We start from the raw sequence: 17,655 nt of genomic DNA, 5'->3' as shown, positions 1-17,655 counted from the left end.
ATAATAAGGGCTGCGGAGTGTGTGTGGAGCTTGGCATGTGGTGTGTGACAGTGGCCAGAAGTAAATCATAAGGGGAAAGAAGCAGAGCAGGCAGATGAGGGACTGCTGGCTCCGGGTGTCTGCCAGCAGCCAGGGATGGCCTGAGCCAGAGGAGCTGTGCAGGCTGTGTGCGTAATGATGCCTGGTGCATTCGTCAGCTGTGGCTTTGCCTAAACCTTTGGAGCAGTTTATACCTTTAGCTTCTACCTTATGCTATGCAATGAATTCCACAACTTGGGCAAAAATATTTCCTGTTGATTTTTTTTTTTTTTTTGTAGCCCCAATGCATGGTAACTTCATTGAACCCCTCCTAGTTTTTGTAGCAGGAGAAAGAATAAAGGATCTTTTTATCCCAGTAGCTTTTTCATTTGCAATTGTATAGATGTGGGTTCTGTTTTCTTTGGGTTTTGTTTTCTTTTCCTTTCCAAGCTGGATCGTCCTGGTCTTTTGTACCTCTGTCTGCAGACTGTTCTGCAGTGCCTTTTTTTTTTTTTTTGAGGTCTGCTGTGTTCTTTAGAGGTGATTTGACCACAAGATGACCACCAAGAAGATGGAATAAAGGCCTTTTCTTCCAGAGCAGCAAGACATGTTTCCTAATAGAGGGACACCTTCTCACTCATCTATGATAACATTCTACTGTATGCAGTATTTTTATGGTCAAAAATACAGCAGAGACCCAGGAGCCCTGGAGATGTTTGGTGGGCTCAGGTGTGTTAATCCCATGCTGGGAGCTGGTGATTACAGAGTGCTGCAGCTCTCCAGGTCTAACAGTTGCTGCAGTTTTCTTTTCCTGTAGTGCTTAAATACCCATGATAAGAATGACTCCAGGAAGTTTGTGAAATGCTACTAGAATGCTGCAGTTGAAACAAACCACCACATTGTCTTTATTCACAGCCTGAGCCACGCATTTGATCCTCCCAGTCCAGGTTTGGCCATACAAGGTAAGAAAGAGAGAAAGCTTGTGGTTGTTGCAGTTCCTGCATTAGCTGACTTGTGGATAAACACAAGGATTTTCAGTTTTTGGGGCCAGGAAGAACTCCTTTCAGGCATTTAATTTTACCTGCATAATTGAGTCATTAGGAAAATAAAGGGTATGCATGGTGCTAAAAGGCCGATGACACAATCGCATTCCTGCCTTGCTTAAACTTGCTCAGGATTCTTTACAGGCACTTTGGTGGGAAGGTGGCTGTTTGTTTCTGTGTCTGGGCACCTGACAGGCTGGCCATGCTCCGTGCTGTCTGCATCCATAACGCCTTGAGATGCTGTATGGTGTGGTGGGGTTGGATGTCGTGTGTGACCTCACCTCAGTGTCTCCCTTTTGCTCCTCACACAGGCTTTCCATGCTGCTGCTTGTCAGTGCAAGCTCTTTGCACTGCTGCCATTCACGGGGCTAGAATGCTTCCAGGAGGTTGGAGGCTTGCACTGTGCTTCAGATAAATTCATCTGTTGTAGTTACTGTGCATTTCATTAAGGTGTAATGCTTCCTTGCTAATCTGAAATAAAAGCTAGAGAAGGAAAGCTGTCATTTATTGTAATGAAACTGAATATTCGAAACAACAGCTCGGCTGACAGCTAAGCTTTGTGCAGATAGTAACAACTAGCACTTAGCCAAATTTGGCTGTCACAAACCTAATGATTGTGATATACAGTTACAGTCTTTTGTTTCTGTAAAAGGAGGTTCGTCACTTCCAAGTGACAAAAATTAAAGCCTTGCGTACAGCAAAGTAGGAGACGCTGCTTGGGGTGGCAGCAGGGGTGGGGAGGAGGAACTCTTCCACTGCCAAAGCTGTGTTGCTGTTGGCAGCGCTGGGGGCACAGGGTGCCCAGTTGGGCTCGTTCTGTCCTGGGAGGAACAAAGAAGTGGTTTATTTTCCACGTGTGGCATCGGTCAGTGGTGTGTGCAGTTGACTCCCTTCTGTCTGGAAGCAGGCCTCCTGTGCCCTCGTCTCTCTTTGAGCACACGCAGGCAGACTTGGCTGGGTCTGGTAAATAGGCATACATGTGCGTGAGGAAGCACAGATCTGTATTTTCCCTTTTGACTCTTTCATGGATCTAATGCAGCAGGGTTACCAAGAAAACCTTCAGCTGTATTAGGATATTTTGGCACGCAGACACGCCAAACAGGCCATATTTCTTCCTGTTTCTTTCATGTGGTTCCCCCAGAAAGGGCTTGGAGACTTTTGCTTTTGTTAGTGATTTGGGAGGGAGGCCGGGCTGAGCAGCCTTTGATGTGTATTTTTCAGAACTTTGTTGATAATTCTTGCAAGGCTTCTGAAAGCAGACAGAAGTGCTATAGGTAGCCATGGCAGAACAAGAAAAAAAAAAAAACAGCTTTCTGGTATTAAACTAGAACGTTGTTGCCTTGTGACAAATAAAAGTGCTTTATGGACATTTTTTGGCAGTTTGCAGCACTTAAAAAGAATGTTATGTTTAACTCGTGTCTTTCTATGTTTGCACATATTAGCCCTGCAGGTTGAAAGAATTGTTCAAACCAGGACTTCCTGCCCAGTGTGCTCAAAAGGGCCTGAAAAGTTGGCAGCAAAGGTGTGTAGGATTGGGACCTGGTGCGTGGGGCAGGCAGCCTCCAGCATCCTGACTGCCATTCAGTGGTGCTTGTGGGGAACCAAACTGTGTGCTGGTCTTGGGCAGTGATTCCCCTTCCTGAGCTGCCCCAGTGCCGGTGTTAGAAGAGGTTTGTTGGTGTTAGAAGAGCATTGGTGTGCTTGCTGTGCTTTCTCAGGGTCTGGGTCCTGCTGTGCTGTCTGGCCCTGGGCTTCCACACCAGCCCTGCGGGGTCACTGGGTGAGCTGGGGGTTGTGGTGTTGGGCTGTTCTGCTCTTTGAGGCTGTGAAACATAAGCTCTGCTCTTTATTGTGCACGCAGGGAAGAGGTCATGCAATGGATTGTCTACGCTGAGAGACTGGGGAACTTCCTCTGAACTAGCAGAGGGAAACTGTGCAGGAGGTGTAGACATCGTGTTACAGTTACACCTTGTTGTGCATTATGAAGAGTGGTCGGCTCTGAATGTGTGCCTCATGGATGTAACAGCAGAGCAGTCTGTGTCACCTTACGTTCTGTGGGGTGTGCTGTGTGAGGGCCCTGCTGGTTCACTTTGGTTTGGTTTTGGTTCGTTTACTGAAACAAAAGCAACAGCAACAAGAACAGATCTGCTCATGTGCTGGCGGTCTGTGGCACATGCCGTCAGGACGAGCCACTGTTAACTTGCCATCTAACAGCTTGGCTGTGTGCTTTTACAGAGAACTGGTAAAAAAAAAAAAGGTTGCAGGACAATGAATCTATTGTGCAATATCACAATACATTCTATCTAGTGAAATTTGCACGTTAATTTTTATTATGAAGATATAATTCCGTATGTTGTAAGATCTCGTAGCAGTTACTGCTCGTATTGTTTAATGAGCCTCGGTTTTAACCACCGTCTGAAAATTCACTTTTATGTGTTATATGGAACACTAATGTGAGATTCTTACAACCAAAAGTTCAAAGTGCTGGAAGCCGGGGAAAGTGGCGTTTGTCTAGTTTGCTTATTCAACCATGTGAAAGCTGTATTGGGCACATAAAGTTTATACTTTGCACTGCAGCTTCAAAAAGGCAACAAGTTAAATAGGGGTCCTTTGAAGTAGTGAATGGTAACATTCTGTTCTCTGAAAGAAGTGGCTTGAAATGATCACACCAAAACTTGGAGAACTGTTGCTGCTCATGGAAACAAGACCAGAGGGAAAGATACAAAGATGCAGGCTGTGAAAGCGGGTGGTGTTTGTGGCAGTTGGGAGCAGCCATCAGCACGTTGCACTGATGGTGTTCCTGAAGCTCTTGGCCCTTGGTGCTCGGCTGTGTGCAGTTGCTGTACGTTCTCACCCGGTCCGTCTGTCAGAGTTCAGCTGCACGTCAGGGATCTGCACGCTTCAGTGATGTTGTAAGGTAGTGTGGCTTAAGAAAGCGCCATCTATCTTCCTTATGTATCTGTGAATGTTTTAAGGAGTGTCTTTTAAGTCTTGCATAAAAGAGAACTTAATGTCAGCAGATCAACACCTTGTGCGTGGCCTGCACTGCAGTACTGCCCTGACTATCGTAATCCCTTTTAATTAGATCCTGAGGTTAAGAACTGTCTTGCTGATCAGTGCACTTAATGGATGTCCTGTTGGCTCTGCCTAGAGCACGTTCTGTCTGAAATGTTGCCTGGTTGAGGTAAGTGCTCTGTCAAGACCTGCGCCCAGCTCTCCTTACAGACAAGGAGCAGGTGAGCAGAGAGGAAAGACACCGGAAAACCTCCTGAGAACCTTTTGGGAGTTCAAATAAATCCCGACAAACACCTGACAAAAGATATTAAGTCTGATTATTTGAGGGCCTTTCAGTTAGCTGTTCAATTTAGTTAAATACTATGGAGAACTTTTTCCAAAGTCACTGTTAACTAATTAGCTTCCAGATTATAGCTCATCTGTTTCTAGGTTCCATGTGTTTAATGATGAAGTTTTAATTCCATACTGCTGGATTGGCCCTGAACTTCATTCTAGTTCTAGAGCTCAAGTTATCAGTCATACGTTTTCATGCTTTGTGCTGATACATCTTAGGCTTTTCATCAGTGTCCTTTTGAGTGTCTCTTCAGAAACACTCAGATTATTGCTGAAGACAAGTCCTTGTGACACTTTGCAGTTAAATCCTTTGACCTGCTATTCCAAGTATATGGATTAATTCTTTTTTTAACTGGCTCCTTAGGTAACTTAGTTTGCCTGTTCATCTCCTTGTTTTCACTCGTTTTTAGCTCTGCTCATCACATGATTCAAACATTTTAATGCAGTTCACATCATACGTGGTGTTCCCCTTTTTCTGAAACACACATTATCAGGTTGGTATGACACACTTAGCCTCAGTACACACAGGTGCTGTCTCTGGTTTCTCATTCTTCTTTCCTTCAGGTTATTTTCATTCAGCCAGATTTCTGCAGCTTTATACAAACACCTGATCACACATCACTGCTGATCCTTGAGAGACGGAAACATCTTAGGATGTTTAAATTACCAGAGCTTCAGCACTAAATATTTGAGGGATTACATTAACACTGTGTTAACATTGCCAAGATTTCTGGCAGGTGCGTGCAGCACAATGAGACAATCTTGGAGCAGTTGTGCCTCTTCTCCCACTGCACTAACACCTTTTCTTGAGGATTAAAGTATCAGTTTGCAAGTTTGTAATCGCAGCGCTGTCTAATGGAAACATTTTTAGGTTGACTTGTAATGAAAGCAGTGGTAACATTTTATACACCTACAACATGGGCTTTAATCTTCAAATTTTATCTAGGCTAGGACTTGCAGCTATGCTTTAATCTGGCTGTAGTCATCTAGCGCGCCCTGCGCACGCATACAGAGCTCTCAGTTGCCTGTCAGTAGTCCCCAACCTTTTTTGGTCACAAACTGCTGTCGACTTTCAGCTTCTCCCATCAGTCAGAGGGGTCTGCTGTTGGCCGGGGCCATTTGCAGTGCAGTGCAGGTTAATTTCCATTGCTCAAAGCCAATGGGACCAAAACCGTTCAGCAGGTTACGTTTCACTGTGTGTGACCTGAATTCCAATGCTGTGACACCTTCCACAGTTAATAATTTCCCATTTATCTGTAAAGTGGTTGTCTGATGTGAACCTGTCTCATGACAGGCATAAGTTTGTCAGCTGCAGAGACATCAGCAGAGTACGGTTCCTGCAGCAGAAATGAGAAGAAACACCTTCAGTGAGACTGAATTCTCTTGCTAACTTAAGATAGGTTCAGAAGAAAGCCGTGGAGGCCACATATAAGATGGTAAGGGACAAAAGTAAATCCAGAAGTGTCACTTCCATGTGGAATTGATGAGCTGCACAAGTGTCTGTTGCAAGTGTGTGTCTGCTGGTAAACTTAATGAATGTGGCCTTGGCATCTGTAGCCTGTTGTGTTCAGGCAGATGACTTCTTTAATTCTGCTAGATGCAGGGCTTGGTAGAGCTCCTTTCCTGACTTCCAGAGCATGCTTGGAGCTTTCAAACAGACATTGTGCTAAGGTTATACAGGAAGATATGTCCTCCAAATTGGTAAGTTCCTCATCTTCTTCAGTGTCATCTCTGGGAAGCATGGAGGCCCTTCTGTTGGATGAATTTCCATCCTCTCTGCCAAGTGCTGGCTTCTGTGCGATGCTGCTCAGGCTGAAGTGTATCCTCCTATCAGCCAGCTCCCAAACTCTTTTTATCTAATGTCTTCTGCCATGTTGTCAGAAGAGGAATACTGGATTTTCTGTGTTTGATGCATTGACTTCCATGCAAATGACCAATTTGGAGGAAAGAAAAAAAAAATGCTTCACATTGTATACAAACAGCAGCTCCTGAAAAATAATGATTTAACTAATGGCTTTATGGCCTGCCTTCATGATCTCGTGTTACGGGCACAGCAGCTCTGTGATATGTTCTGTGCTGTTTTTAATATTCCTAAATTAGGATTAAAGCAGTAGACACATTCCCTTGTTTTTCATTACAGTAAACATTGCTTTTTTCATGTATCCAGCAAATGGTGCTGCTTTTGCACACAGGCAGTCTTGTAACATGAGGAAGACTTTGATCTTCTCACTCTGGCATCTGTAGACTTTCTGTTTCGAGTGTTATCTTATAGAACCAGTATAGCTGAAGTGTTTGCAGATAAGTAAATATCTGATTTATTCTCGCTCTGTAACAGCAGGTTTTGTGCTGTGTAGCTGTTCAACATCCATGGTTTAAAATAAAATCTCAAAACCGAGGAATGAATAGAAGAGCAGCCTGTGCATCTTTTACCAAACAACACCAACAACAGCGTGCAGAGTGGATTGCAAAAATCAGTACCTTTCCCCACCCTGCCTCACAGCAGAGATTTAGTAGTAGTATGTTGTTATCATCAGGGTCCCTAACAGGATGGCTTGATGTAGCTCACAGGCCTCTTTGTTTCTGTTCAGATCAGCTCTGAGTCAAGGCAGCCATGTGAAGTGGAAATGTTTCTCTCGCTGCGCGCCAGGAGAGCAGCAGCACTTAAGGGACGGGCTGCTGGAGCTTTGAAAGAGTGCTTTGCTCAGCCAGAACTTTGGAACCCACTACCAGATGATGAATAAGGATGACAAACAATTTTGCTGAGCGGGTCCTGGGCTCGTCGTGACAAAAACTGAGGACAGAGCTGCGAATTGTAATTATGTTAGGGATTTGCACAGAAATGTGAACTCTTCCATTAGCTTCATCCGTGCTGCTTATGACTTTACTCAGCACAAAGTAAAACTCGTGTTCCAGGAGATGGAGGGCTTGAGTTCAGTGCATTCAGCAGAGCATTGGTTTCTGGTCAAACCTCAAACCGTGATGAATACATCAGCAGATAAAGCTGAAATTGTGAACAGGTGCATTTTTGCTCATTCCTAATTTGGGAATGGACCTTAAAGTTAATTGGGTGGATTAGAGTATGGATTAAAACAACAGCAATTACAGCACTGTTGCCAAAAACAGTATCTGGGTTTTGAGTGATAAACTGCAGAAATGATAAATGACTTGGAGCTGTGGCGTCTTAAGGAGAAGGAATATTGGCACACGCTCAGTCCAGCTCAGAGCTGAAGTTCCAGTCATGCAAACCTGTCTAGGATGATCTGTGCTCTGCTGTCACAGTGGAGGGGAATGGCATCTGTTGTTACTGCAAAGATTACATCAGCTTTCCATCAAAATGGATACGTAAATGCTTTCATTCTCTCAAAACTCTTCTGTTGCAGCTGACCTACCATCTCAATTTACAATAAAATCATTTTGTAGAATGAATTGCTGTTTTTGGCATCCCACCACTGGCCTCGGTGCTTTCACCAGCTCTGTGGAGTAACGCGCACCTACAAGATCTGTGCCATGATAATCTACTTTTCTGTCATCTAAGTTGCTCTTTTCCTAGCCACATTAAAGATCTACATTATCATTGCTATTAAAAATATTAGTCACTGCTGTAACTGCCATCAGGGTTTTGCCATGCCCCTGCTCCTCTTCTCTGTTCTCAGGGCATGCTACAGTTGTGGCTTTTCTATTAATTTTGGGGAAACTTAAGGGATGTGTTAGGAATATGAAGCATGTTTTTGTGGGTGCTTCCCTTTCCTAAGTAATTATTTTGGAAGAGAAGCTATTGGATGCTTTTTCTCCGTGTCCTTTGCTGATGGATGCTCTGAGTCTGTCAGAGAACATCCAGTGAAAGAATAAAGTGCTCTTTTGCACCTGCTTCTCTGTATCCTTTATTCATGTGGTTTGCCTTGGTACCAAGCAGGTAAAGTTATGGGTTGTGGCACAGCTCAGGATTTCCAGATGTGCTCATCTTTTCAGCCTTTGTACTTGGGCTCTGTAAAGCTCAACTGCTACTTGTGGGGAACTTAGCTGAATCCCTGCTAATTTGTTCAGGATTTAGAGTTGGTTGTGGCATTTGTTGCCATAATGTGGTTTTCACAGCTGTTAAATGGGCCTGGGTGTATGGAGTTGATCTTTCATCTGAAAATTACGTGGGCTATTTACAGACTTACACATTTTAACCGCAACTGTCAGCTGTAGTATTTTAGGCCGCTTCTATGAATTCTGATTACAGAATACTTTCTGCCACCCTCGATACCAACTTCTGGGGGTGTGGAGCTGAGATTTGGGAAGGTCTGCTTTTGGAAAGTATCTGTCAGGATGTTTTCAGAGGAGGAGGTGGCAGCTTAGGAGGCTGCTGTGGTATGTTGGGAAAGGTTTCTTATGGAAAACAGCGTGGAGAATGTATGTACAAACTTTACTGTTAATATAAACAGGCTAATAAATGTTTTCTATAAGCAGCGCTAATGGTAGATGGAGTCAATGGCCTCAAAAGCTTTGGTATACGAAGCTGTTCAAAGTGGTGTGCCAAAACCACTTTCTTGCACAGCAAATGGTTTTATCGATGCAGCGCTGCTGGGGAATGAATGGAAAGCAAAACGCGCTTTCATCTGCGTTCTACTGTGAAAAGGAATATTTCTGCTAATAGTAAATAGATGGATTGTAGTGTTTCTAAGCTTCAGGTTACTCTGTGAAATTCCTCTCTGATTAAAGCTCCCAGGTGAAGTTCTGCAGTTTCTTATCGTGCTGTCAGCAGTTCTTTCCTCCACAGAAGGGATGTGCGTGCGGTGCTGCTCCAGGAGGAGCATCAAACCTGCAGCTGGAGAGCCCTGTCTGAGCATAAAGCCCCCCGGCATCCTCCTTAGGAAGGACAGTGCTTGAAAATAGCAATGTTCTGTGAAGCTGTAAGGAAAAGGAGAGAGGAGCATTTCGGTTTCTTAGGGCAGTGAGGAAGGACAAATCTGTTTCCAGCACCAAGAAACCAAGGACCGGGTCAGCTTCAGTGCTGAATGTTGGCATATTTGCTGCAGGGTGTAGTATCCCTTTGGTCTCTGTTTATAGATTGTAGCTCAGCATTTATGTCATGTTTAACATCACCGGTGCTCGTGAGGTAACTAAATTAACACCAGGTCCTTTGTGCAGATACAATTTGAAGTATCCTGGAGGAAACTGGAGTTCTGACCCACTGCATGCTTCTCGGGATGGTTCATTTCCCTGGTCCGTGTGCCTGCTGCAGCTAAAGGTTACAGGTTTGCATTCCGCAGATTCCAGCACACCAAAGTGAGCGCTGCACATTGACGTAATTTTGAGCAGAGAAACCTTGTGTTTGTCTTCTTTTTTTTTTTTCCTAAGTACCGTTAGACTTGGCAGCATGAGGCTGAGTTCAAGCTAGGTTTACTGACCTAAAATACTGTTTGAAAGTTTAGAAAGCACTCTTGATTCTTTGGAAGTGAGAACAGTTTGTGATCTGCAGCCAGCAAGCAAGGCAGGATTTGTAATGGGGATAGTACCTTGCAATAGGCCAGCTGGCATTGCTGGGAGAAACAGATGTGTGTTTAGATACGTGAGTGTTTCAAGTCGCAAATAAGAACAGCAAACTTGTAATTAAGTACACACTAGGGCAGTTGTTCAATTTCAATTACGACCATGATTGTACTAACCAGTTAGACACTGAAGGTGAATGGGATGCCTGTACCTGTGTAGCAGGGTGGGATGTTGACTGGTAATGTTTATTTTGCCTCTGTATCTTAGACAGATACTATCTCTGGGACATAGAAGAAGTAGAGAAGAGGTGTGCTATGAAAGTTGGGTTAACAGACTGTTTCTTTAGCTAAAGGTGTAGTTGGGCTTTGTTCTTCGTCCAGCCATTTATCCCCACAGAAGACCCCTGGGCTGCTGCTGCTCTGCAGGAGGTGGTGCTGCAGCAGTGTCCAAGAAGCACTGTGCAAAGAGCAAATCTCCCAAAAGGTGACTGTAGTGATCCCATTTTACAGCATGATATCAGAGGTGAGTGAATGTGCCTGAGGGATCAGGGAGCAGCAGGGCAGGAATTTCCTACGGTTATTTTGGTACTAAAAACGTGACATCTACATCTCTGAAGTGACATCTACATCTCTGAAGTTTGTTGGTTTTAGTAGCCAGGAAAGTGGTGGTTCTGTAAGAGTCTGCATGTTGGGACATAAAGTTTAAAGGTGGGCACTAAAACTTATGTCGTGCCTGTTGTGATGTAGCTAAGTCAGAAATTGAACATAACAGCTCTTTGAGTGCACTACACTGACTGTTCCAAAGGAAGAACAAGATCATTATTGGTAAGTGTTTTAAAGACAGTGATTTGAGTGGTAGCACTGCTCAGGAGGTGAATAAGAAGCTATGTTCTGGCTGTGTGGAAAGCAGTCAGATCACCTAAGATTTTTGAAGTCTGTTAGAGTTTCTTTTCCCTTTATGCAGCACAGTGTATACTTAAACATTTACTGTTCCTAAGCACAGAAGCGTGCCACACATTTAATCATTGTCACAAAACAGTGCTTGAATTGATAATGTGCTAAAACATATTGTGAGCTGACCATGACTGAATACAGAGGAGCTGAGTTACTTTGAGCAGCTTAGAGGCAGGGTCTACATGAATGCTTGTAGGATTAAAAGCAAATCAAGTCTGAATTAATATTCAAACTAATTGTACAAAGTCTTTGGTACTGCAGCACTTGCCTTCAACTTCACCTGCTTGTGCCTCATAGTGGCTAACATTCCCTTCTCTTTGGAAGTCCTGAAACACTCTTGTTTGAATTCTCACCTTGTCTTGGGGTTGGTGCTTGGGCAAGACTTGTGAATTCCCACTGTGAGCATGCTCCCTGGAACAGCCATTCTTTCCAACTGTGAGAGTCTGAGCAGAGTTAAAAACAACTCAGATGCACACTGAAGTGTCCCACTGAGAATATTTTACTTCTGAAACGTATCTTTAAATTTCTTTGTGTCTGTCTTGACCTTTGAAATGCTGTGCTGTGGCGTGGGGCAAGGCAGGATGTGTGTGCATGGGGACTGGGAGGAGGAGCTGTGCTGTCATCAGCTGCAAGGGAAAAGCAGGCTGCTGTTTCTTTGACACCAGGAGTCCATCCCTGGTGGTGGAATTGCCAGTGGTGTATGACTCAAGGACAAATGGTGACTTTTCAACTGCAACCCATGTATCACTTTATTTACGTGCCTTAATCTCCAGCCCTGAAGGTTCCCAGTGCACTGTGTGTTTGGTTGGTTTATGGTTCTTAATAGCTTCCGAATGTAGCACCCCACACCTCAGGATCTAACTGCTGCTGTCAGGTGTATCTAATAATTGATAGTATGACCAAAAAAAAGTGTCACTTTGAAATGGCAATCCACAGATGTCAGACTTGAGGTGAAGTTGTTGTCTCAGCCCTTTACTCGCTTGACATACTCTCATGACTATGATTTACTGCAGTTATAAAAGTGCCCTCTGCAACTAAAAGATTAAAAAGGAGAATTGAACCCCTCTATGACCTGTCTGAGCTTTAGCATGCCCATCTTTTCATGTGAAAAATACTTTCATCTTGTTTAAATTACCTTCTAAAAATATTTGACGTTTTCACTAGCTTCTTAGCTCCAAATAACTGATGTTGTTTCCCCTTCCCAGCCCACCTCTTCTGATTGTTCTGAAAATAACATGCATATACATATAGCATCCTTTGGCAGCACTGCAGCCTGTGTAGGAGCCACTTGTTTGAATGGTGGCGTGTCAGAGGAGCGAGGGGCAAAGTCAGCTACAGAAGTGACTTAACAGAGCACTGTCCCGTGTTCACGGCAGGCACCCTGCTCCTGTAATAAATGCAGATGAATTTATTGCACATCACTGCCTTCCGCTATTTTGTTTAAAATTCTGTAACCAGATCAAGGTCAAGGAAGCAAAAGATGAAAGGGAAAGGAAGCCTGAAGAGGGGAGAGGCGGGCAGGAAGGGGAAGCAGGAGCAATGGTTTGAGGGGAGTCCGGAGGAGGTGAGCAGAATAGAGCTCTCAGATGGGAGGGATGAGCATTACTCATTCAGATGAATGGAGAAGGAAGATGCTGGTTGGTCTTCCAGGCATTTAAGAAGTGAGAGAATCGCTTGTTTAAGGTTTTCTCCTGCTGTACCATTATGTATTGGTGCTATTTCCAAATGCCATATCTGCTATCGGTTGTCCTTGTGCACGTGTTCATCTTTTCAAACCCAATTCCTGAACGGTGGTTCTGGGATTCTGAGGTGCCAACGTGTTGCTGTAGCTATTCAGGAATTCAGAAGGAATGGTATCCTAAGGCCGTTCTAGAATATGCTGTTACAAGATTTTACTGCAGAGTTTTGGTCTGAGATCAATTAAATATGATTTTCATTTGGTTCGTGCTGGAGATCAAACAGTCTGGATCTTCAGATGCCTCTTGAGGTCAATATGTTTTCTTTGACTGAGGAGTGTTTTGCTTGTGCTTAACTTCTTCTTTTGCAGTAGTGTGAAATTTCATTTCAAATCCAAATGGCATCTATAGTTTCACTCAGGCTTTGTATATATTAAGTGCTGGTCTATTCTCTAGAACAGCTATTTTTGCTCTATGTGAGAGGGTTTGCAGTATCAAAAGAAACAAGAAGCCCTGTAGAACAGGGTTGGCTCTGACAGCTGCCATTTAAACACGCGCTGAGATTTGTGGTAAGTTGCTCCCGATTTGCAGTGCTCTTTGTATCTAAAAAGCTTCACACGAGCAGTTTGCAAAAGTGATGCAGCTTTGTATACGTGTAAGGGAAAAGCAAAAGATGATGTGAGTAAGCTGACTGACTCCAGGAAATAATCAGATCCAATTATGTTACTGATGTTCAACCACCAACTTTACCAGATGATGTTTCTGTATCATGTTAATTGTGTGAGTCACATAGAACACAGAAGACTGCATGGAAGCTTGGGGGCCTTAAGAAGGTATAACATTACAGCTTGTTTTTCCTTTACAGTGGAATAATTCAGAAACAGTTTGAGTGAACATATGAACTTAGTTAAGGTCGGGCTTGGTTTTTTTGTGTATGTTCTATTCTCTGGTAGCTGGGACAGCTTTGGTGGCCACAGCTGTTCCCATGCAGGGGCAGGAGATGTCTAGGCATGCTGCACCTAGCATGGCACAGTGTTTTTCTGTATCACAGAGGAACTAAGTCGTGGATCAGCTTCATCAAAGAGGCACTGTGGTTTGGGAAACCAATGCAGCCTTAAAACCCTGCCAGACAGTGGGGCATACGGTCCCTTCTGGTCCTTGAGGACATTGCCCAAATCCCATGCATGTGCTTCTACACATTGAAGAGAATTGGTCCCTAAGAAGGCAGTTTGTTGGGTTTTTTTTTGGTAAGAAAGTTGCTCTCCTTGTTTATTTTTCACATGCATAAAGCAGCATTAAGCAATCACTACCTGCCGTACAGCAGTAAAGCAGAGCTATTGGCAACAATTATTTTATGTTTACTAGCTTGAACTCTGCCCTCTGAAAATTCATGCTGTAGTTTCTCTAAAACTCTTTTGCTATTAAATGCCTTCACTGGGATGTTTGCCCGCTCCTTCACACTTGCAAGTGGACCAATAAAATGTCTGTTCTGCCTAAAAGAATGGTTTGACAAATTCTCCCAGGCTTAAGGGCTGTGAGCAATGGTTTCCTGAATCCACAAAATAAAAATAGGGATTTTTAACACAGGTGATGGTTTCCAAGATGCTTTCTTCTTGGTGCTGGGCACTGCTGTTTCTCTCAGCTGTGCTCAGAGTTTGTTTGGACTGGACAGTAGCAGAAACGTGGAAGATGATATTAGTGATAGACTGCAAATAATTGTGTCTGCGTTTTTGAAAATTGCAAGTAAGTAATTGCATTTCTGTGGAGTTAATCCACTATACAGTCTGGATCTTAAAAGAAACAACGATCCTAGAGTATGCTGGTGAATTTTCTGCGTGCAGTCTTATGAACTTCTGCTTCCAGAAATGAAAGTGACAGCTCTTGTCTTTGTTTTAGGCTACCCGTGATCTCTCATATGTGGAAAGAACGCTGGCAGAAAGGTGTAAAAATGGGTGTTAAAACATTCACTCATAATTCCCCTGCTCACAGTCAGGAGATGCTTGGAAAGCTAAACATGCTTCGCAACGATGGACATTTCTGTGACATCACCATTCGTGTCCAGGACAAAATCTTCAGGGCTCACAAGGTGGTGTTGGCAGCCTGCAGTGACTTCTTCCGTTCCAAACTCGTTGGCCAAGCAGAAGACGAGAGCAAGAGTGTCCTGGACCTGCACCACGTGACAGTGACTGGTTTTATTCCTCTTCTGGAGTACGCTTACACAGCAACGTTGTCCATTAACACAGAAAACATCATTGATGTGCTGGCAGCAGCCAGCTATATGCAAATGTTCAGCGTTGCTAGCACATGCTCAGAGTTCATGAAGTCGAGCATTTTATGGAATACGCCCAACAGCCAGCAAGAGAAAGTGCTCGATGCAGGACAGGAGAGTAATGCAAACTGCAATTTTACTTCTCGAGATGGCAGCCTTTCTCCAGTTTCGTCTGAATGCAGTGTGGTGGAAAGAGCCATTCCTGTTTGCAGAGAGTCGCGAAGAAAGCGCAAAAGCTACATAGTTATGTCTCCTGAGAGCCCTGTCAAGTGCAACACACAAACAAGTTCCCCCCAAGTGCTGAATCCTTCGACTTCTTACCCAGAGTCCAGAAATCAGCCCGTAGATTCCTCCTTAGCTTTTCCGTGGACTTTTCCTTTTGGAATTGATCGAAGGCTTCAGTCTGAGAAAGTGAAGCAGGTGGAGAACTCTAGGACTTTGGACATGCCTGGGCCCTCGGAGTCAAACAGGAGAATTGCAGATTACGTGACGTGTGAGAGCACAAAAGCCAATTCACCCCTCGTGATCGAAGAAGACGTGCGTGTCAAAGTGGAAAGGTTAAGTGATGAGGAGGTTCATGAGGAAGTGTCACAGCCTGTAAGCGCATCCCAGAGCTCCCTGAGCGACCAGCAGACAGTCCCAGGAAGCGAGCAAGTTCAGGAGGATCTCCTGATCAGCCCACAGTCGTCCTCTATAGGTATGAGGATATATATAACCATTGCTGGGGTTAGATATATGTGCAGGTAGATAGTGCGTGTATAATAGTGATAATCGTGAGGTTATGGGGGGAAGTCTGCTAAAGTTCAAGTTTTACTGTATTTTTTATCTATTTAATGTTACATATAAACCACGGTGGGAGTATGGGACTCACAGCTCTGGAAATAACTGTGAAACACAGCTGAGGTAAGCCTGGTGGTAGACCTGTTGATTATTCAGAAGAGACTGATAACCCCATTTTACCTCTGGTTGCTTGACTGCAGGAACAGAAATCTTGTTTGCGGTGGTATCGCAAGGCATGAGCTCAGTTAAATTGTATCACCAAGTTTGAAAGGCTTATGGCTTATAGCCACAGAGGGACAGAATGGTTCTTTGCATCAGACGTGAAATCTTGTGTAGTCATGACAGGGAGCCTTTGTAAGAAGATTTGCAAAATAAGTGGTGAAACACTGTCATCTTAATGTCCCAGACGAAGGCAAAACCACACAGTCATAATATTGAGTATCTTTCCATTTCTCTGGGATTCTGTTCTCAAATTGCTTCTTCAAATACAGCCAATTGCTGTGAGAAACCTTTTTCCATGAAGGACAATTTGAAGCTAGTCTTGAGTTACTGTAATAATCTTTTTTTCTCTTTGCACAGCATGCATTGAATGGCTATTAGTAGGTCAGAAGGCAAGCATTTTGCAATATAACCAGTTTAATTGCCAAAATTCTGCCCAAGCCAGCTATTTTGCCTTCAGTTAAGTGGCTTGACCTGTGTTTGGTAGAGTTTGTTTACTGATGTTTAATAAAGCCTATTTTATTAGAAAACCATAAGGGTGCAGAATGTGCTGGTCTGCCTCATCCAAGTAATGTTTACATGAAAGGCTATGTCAGTTAATTAAAATAAACTAGAATAAAGTAAATAAATGTAGCCTGCATAAATTCTTTTCTTTGGGCAGCGCTGCGGTGCGTTCTCTGCAGGAAGTGGAGCTGAGCATTCTATGTCTGTTGTTAAAGTAGCTCAGGTAATACTGACTAAAAAGAAATGAAAATATCCTCCCTTTGTGCCATCCTTCAGGGCTTCATCTTGATTCTGCTCATCAGTTTATGTAGCCCTTGTGTTGACGTTTGAGGTCAGTAATGCTTTTTCCAAATCAGAGTGTTTTATTAACTGCAGTGAGTGCTGTTAACCTTTTCTGAGGAGCAGATTTAAGCTTAGAATTGCTAATTCTTTGTATGTAGCCTGACAAAATAACGCATAGATTAAAATCTAAAAGAAAGTTTGCTCAGTGGATAGTTTCCAGGAGAAGTGATCTTCGTTCACAAACACATTTTGTTTGACTCAGCTGTTCACTCACTGTAGGAGGAGCACAGAATAGACCTCACCAGGCCCAAGTGATCAGAGATGCAAATTATTGCATCAACATAATTGTACTGTGACAGACAAAATAGAACAAGCACAAATGATGATTAGGTGAAGTTAAAAATAGTGTATCGAGTGAAAGGAGGGGATTTTACTAACTAGAAATACCTTATCCAGGAGCTTGAAAGAATAAACAAGGTAGAATTTCTAGGCTACAAAAAATCCTGTGAAACACAGCCAGGCACCTTGCTGTACCTTGCTCTTGCTGAGAATTGCTTCAGCTGTTTTTCTCATCTCTGAAATGATTTCAGTTGACAAGCAGCTTTACATATCCATCTTAAAAGGTGTCTGATTTGGAGCCACAATTGTTTCATGGAAATCTTGCATGTTCTGTTTCCCATCCTAGGGTTTGTACCACTGTACATGTAGCTGACCTCAGTTTGTACAGTATGGAGTGGAGGATCTCAGGCCTTAGTGATGATGATGTTTAAGGTTAAAATGTCTGCTATTGGGGTTATTAGTACAGCATGCTCTTCTTTAAAGGGCTACGTAGAGATACGGGATGCTAACCAGCCCTAAATCTTCAATGTGCAAGTCTCTACTTTGTCTTTGAATGGTTGAATTAATATTTAGCAGCCTTTGCATAATATTATTAACTGTCCTGAGAACAGTTTTTATTCACATTTGCCTACAAGAGAAGCAGCGCTGTCACATTTTGCATGTATCAGATATATGATAAGGTGTGCTTTGTAGCTCAGAAAGCACTTTTTACCTCCTGAAGATGTATTTCTTCATGCAGCAATAGAAAG

At 43.4% G+C, this 17,655-nt stretch overlaps 1 protein-coding gene across 5 annotated transcripts in view; it reads left to right on the top strand.

Annotated features, from left to right (window-relative positions):
* The window catches only part of ZBTB44 (zinc finger and BTB domain containing 44), a 38,712-nt gene that overhangs the window by 4,777 nt on the left and 16,280 nt on the right, over positions 1-17,655 (top strand). For all 5 annotated transcript variants that reach the window (XM_042882443.1, XM_042882445.1, XM_042882444.1 and 2 more), the window contains exon 2: positions 14,410-15,479. In XM_042882443.1, the coding sequence (XP_042738377.1) occupies positions 14,429-15,479 (1,051 nt within the window). In that variant the 5' untranslated portion in view covers positions 14,410-14,428. The remainder of the gene's footprint in view (positions 1-14,409; positions 15,480-17,655) is intronic.

Source organism: Lagopus leucura, unplaced genomic scaffold (genome assembly GCF_019238085.1).
Source record: "Lagopus leucura isolate 7727_CA_CO unplaced genomic scaffold, USGS_WTPT01 Super-Scaffold_100034, whole genome shotgun sequence".
Taxonomy (NCBI): domain Eukaryota; kingdom Metazoa; phylum Chordata; class Aves; order Galliformes; family Phasianidae; genus Lagopus; species Lagopus leucura.
This window is presented reverse-complemented; position numbering and strand designations above follow the sequence as displayed.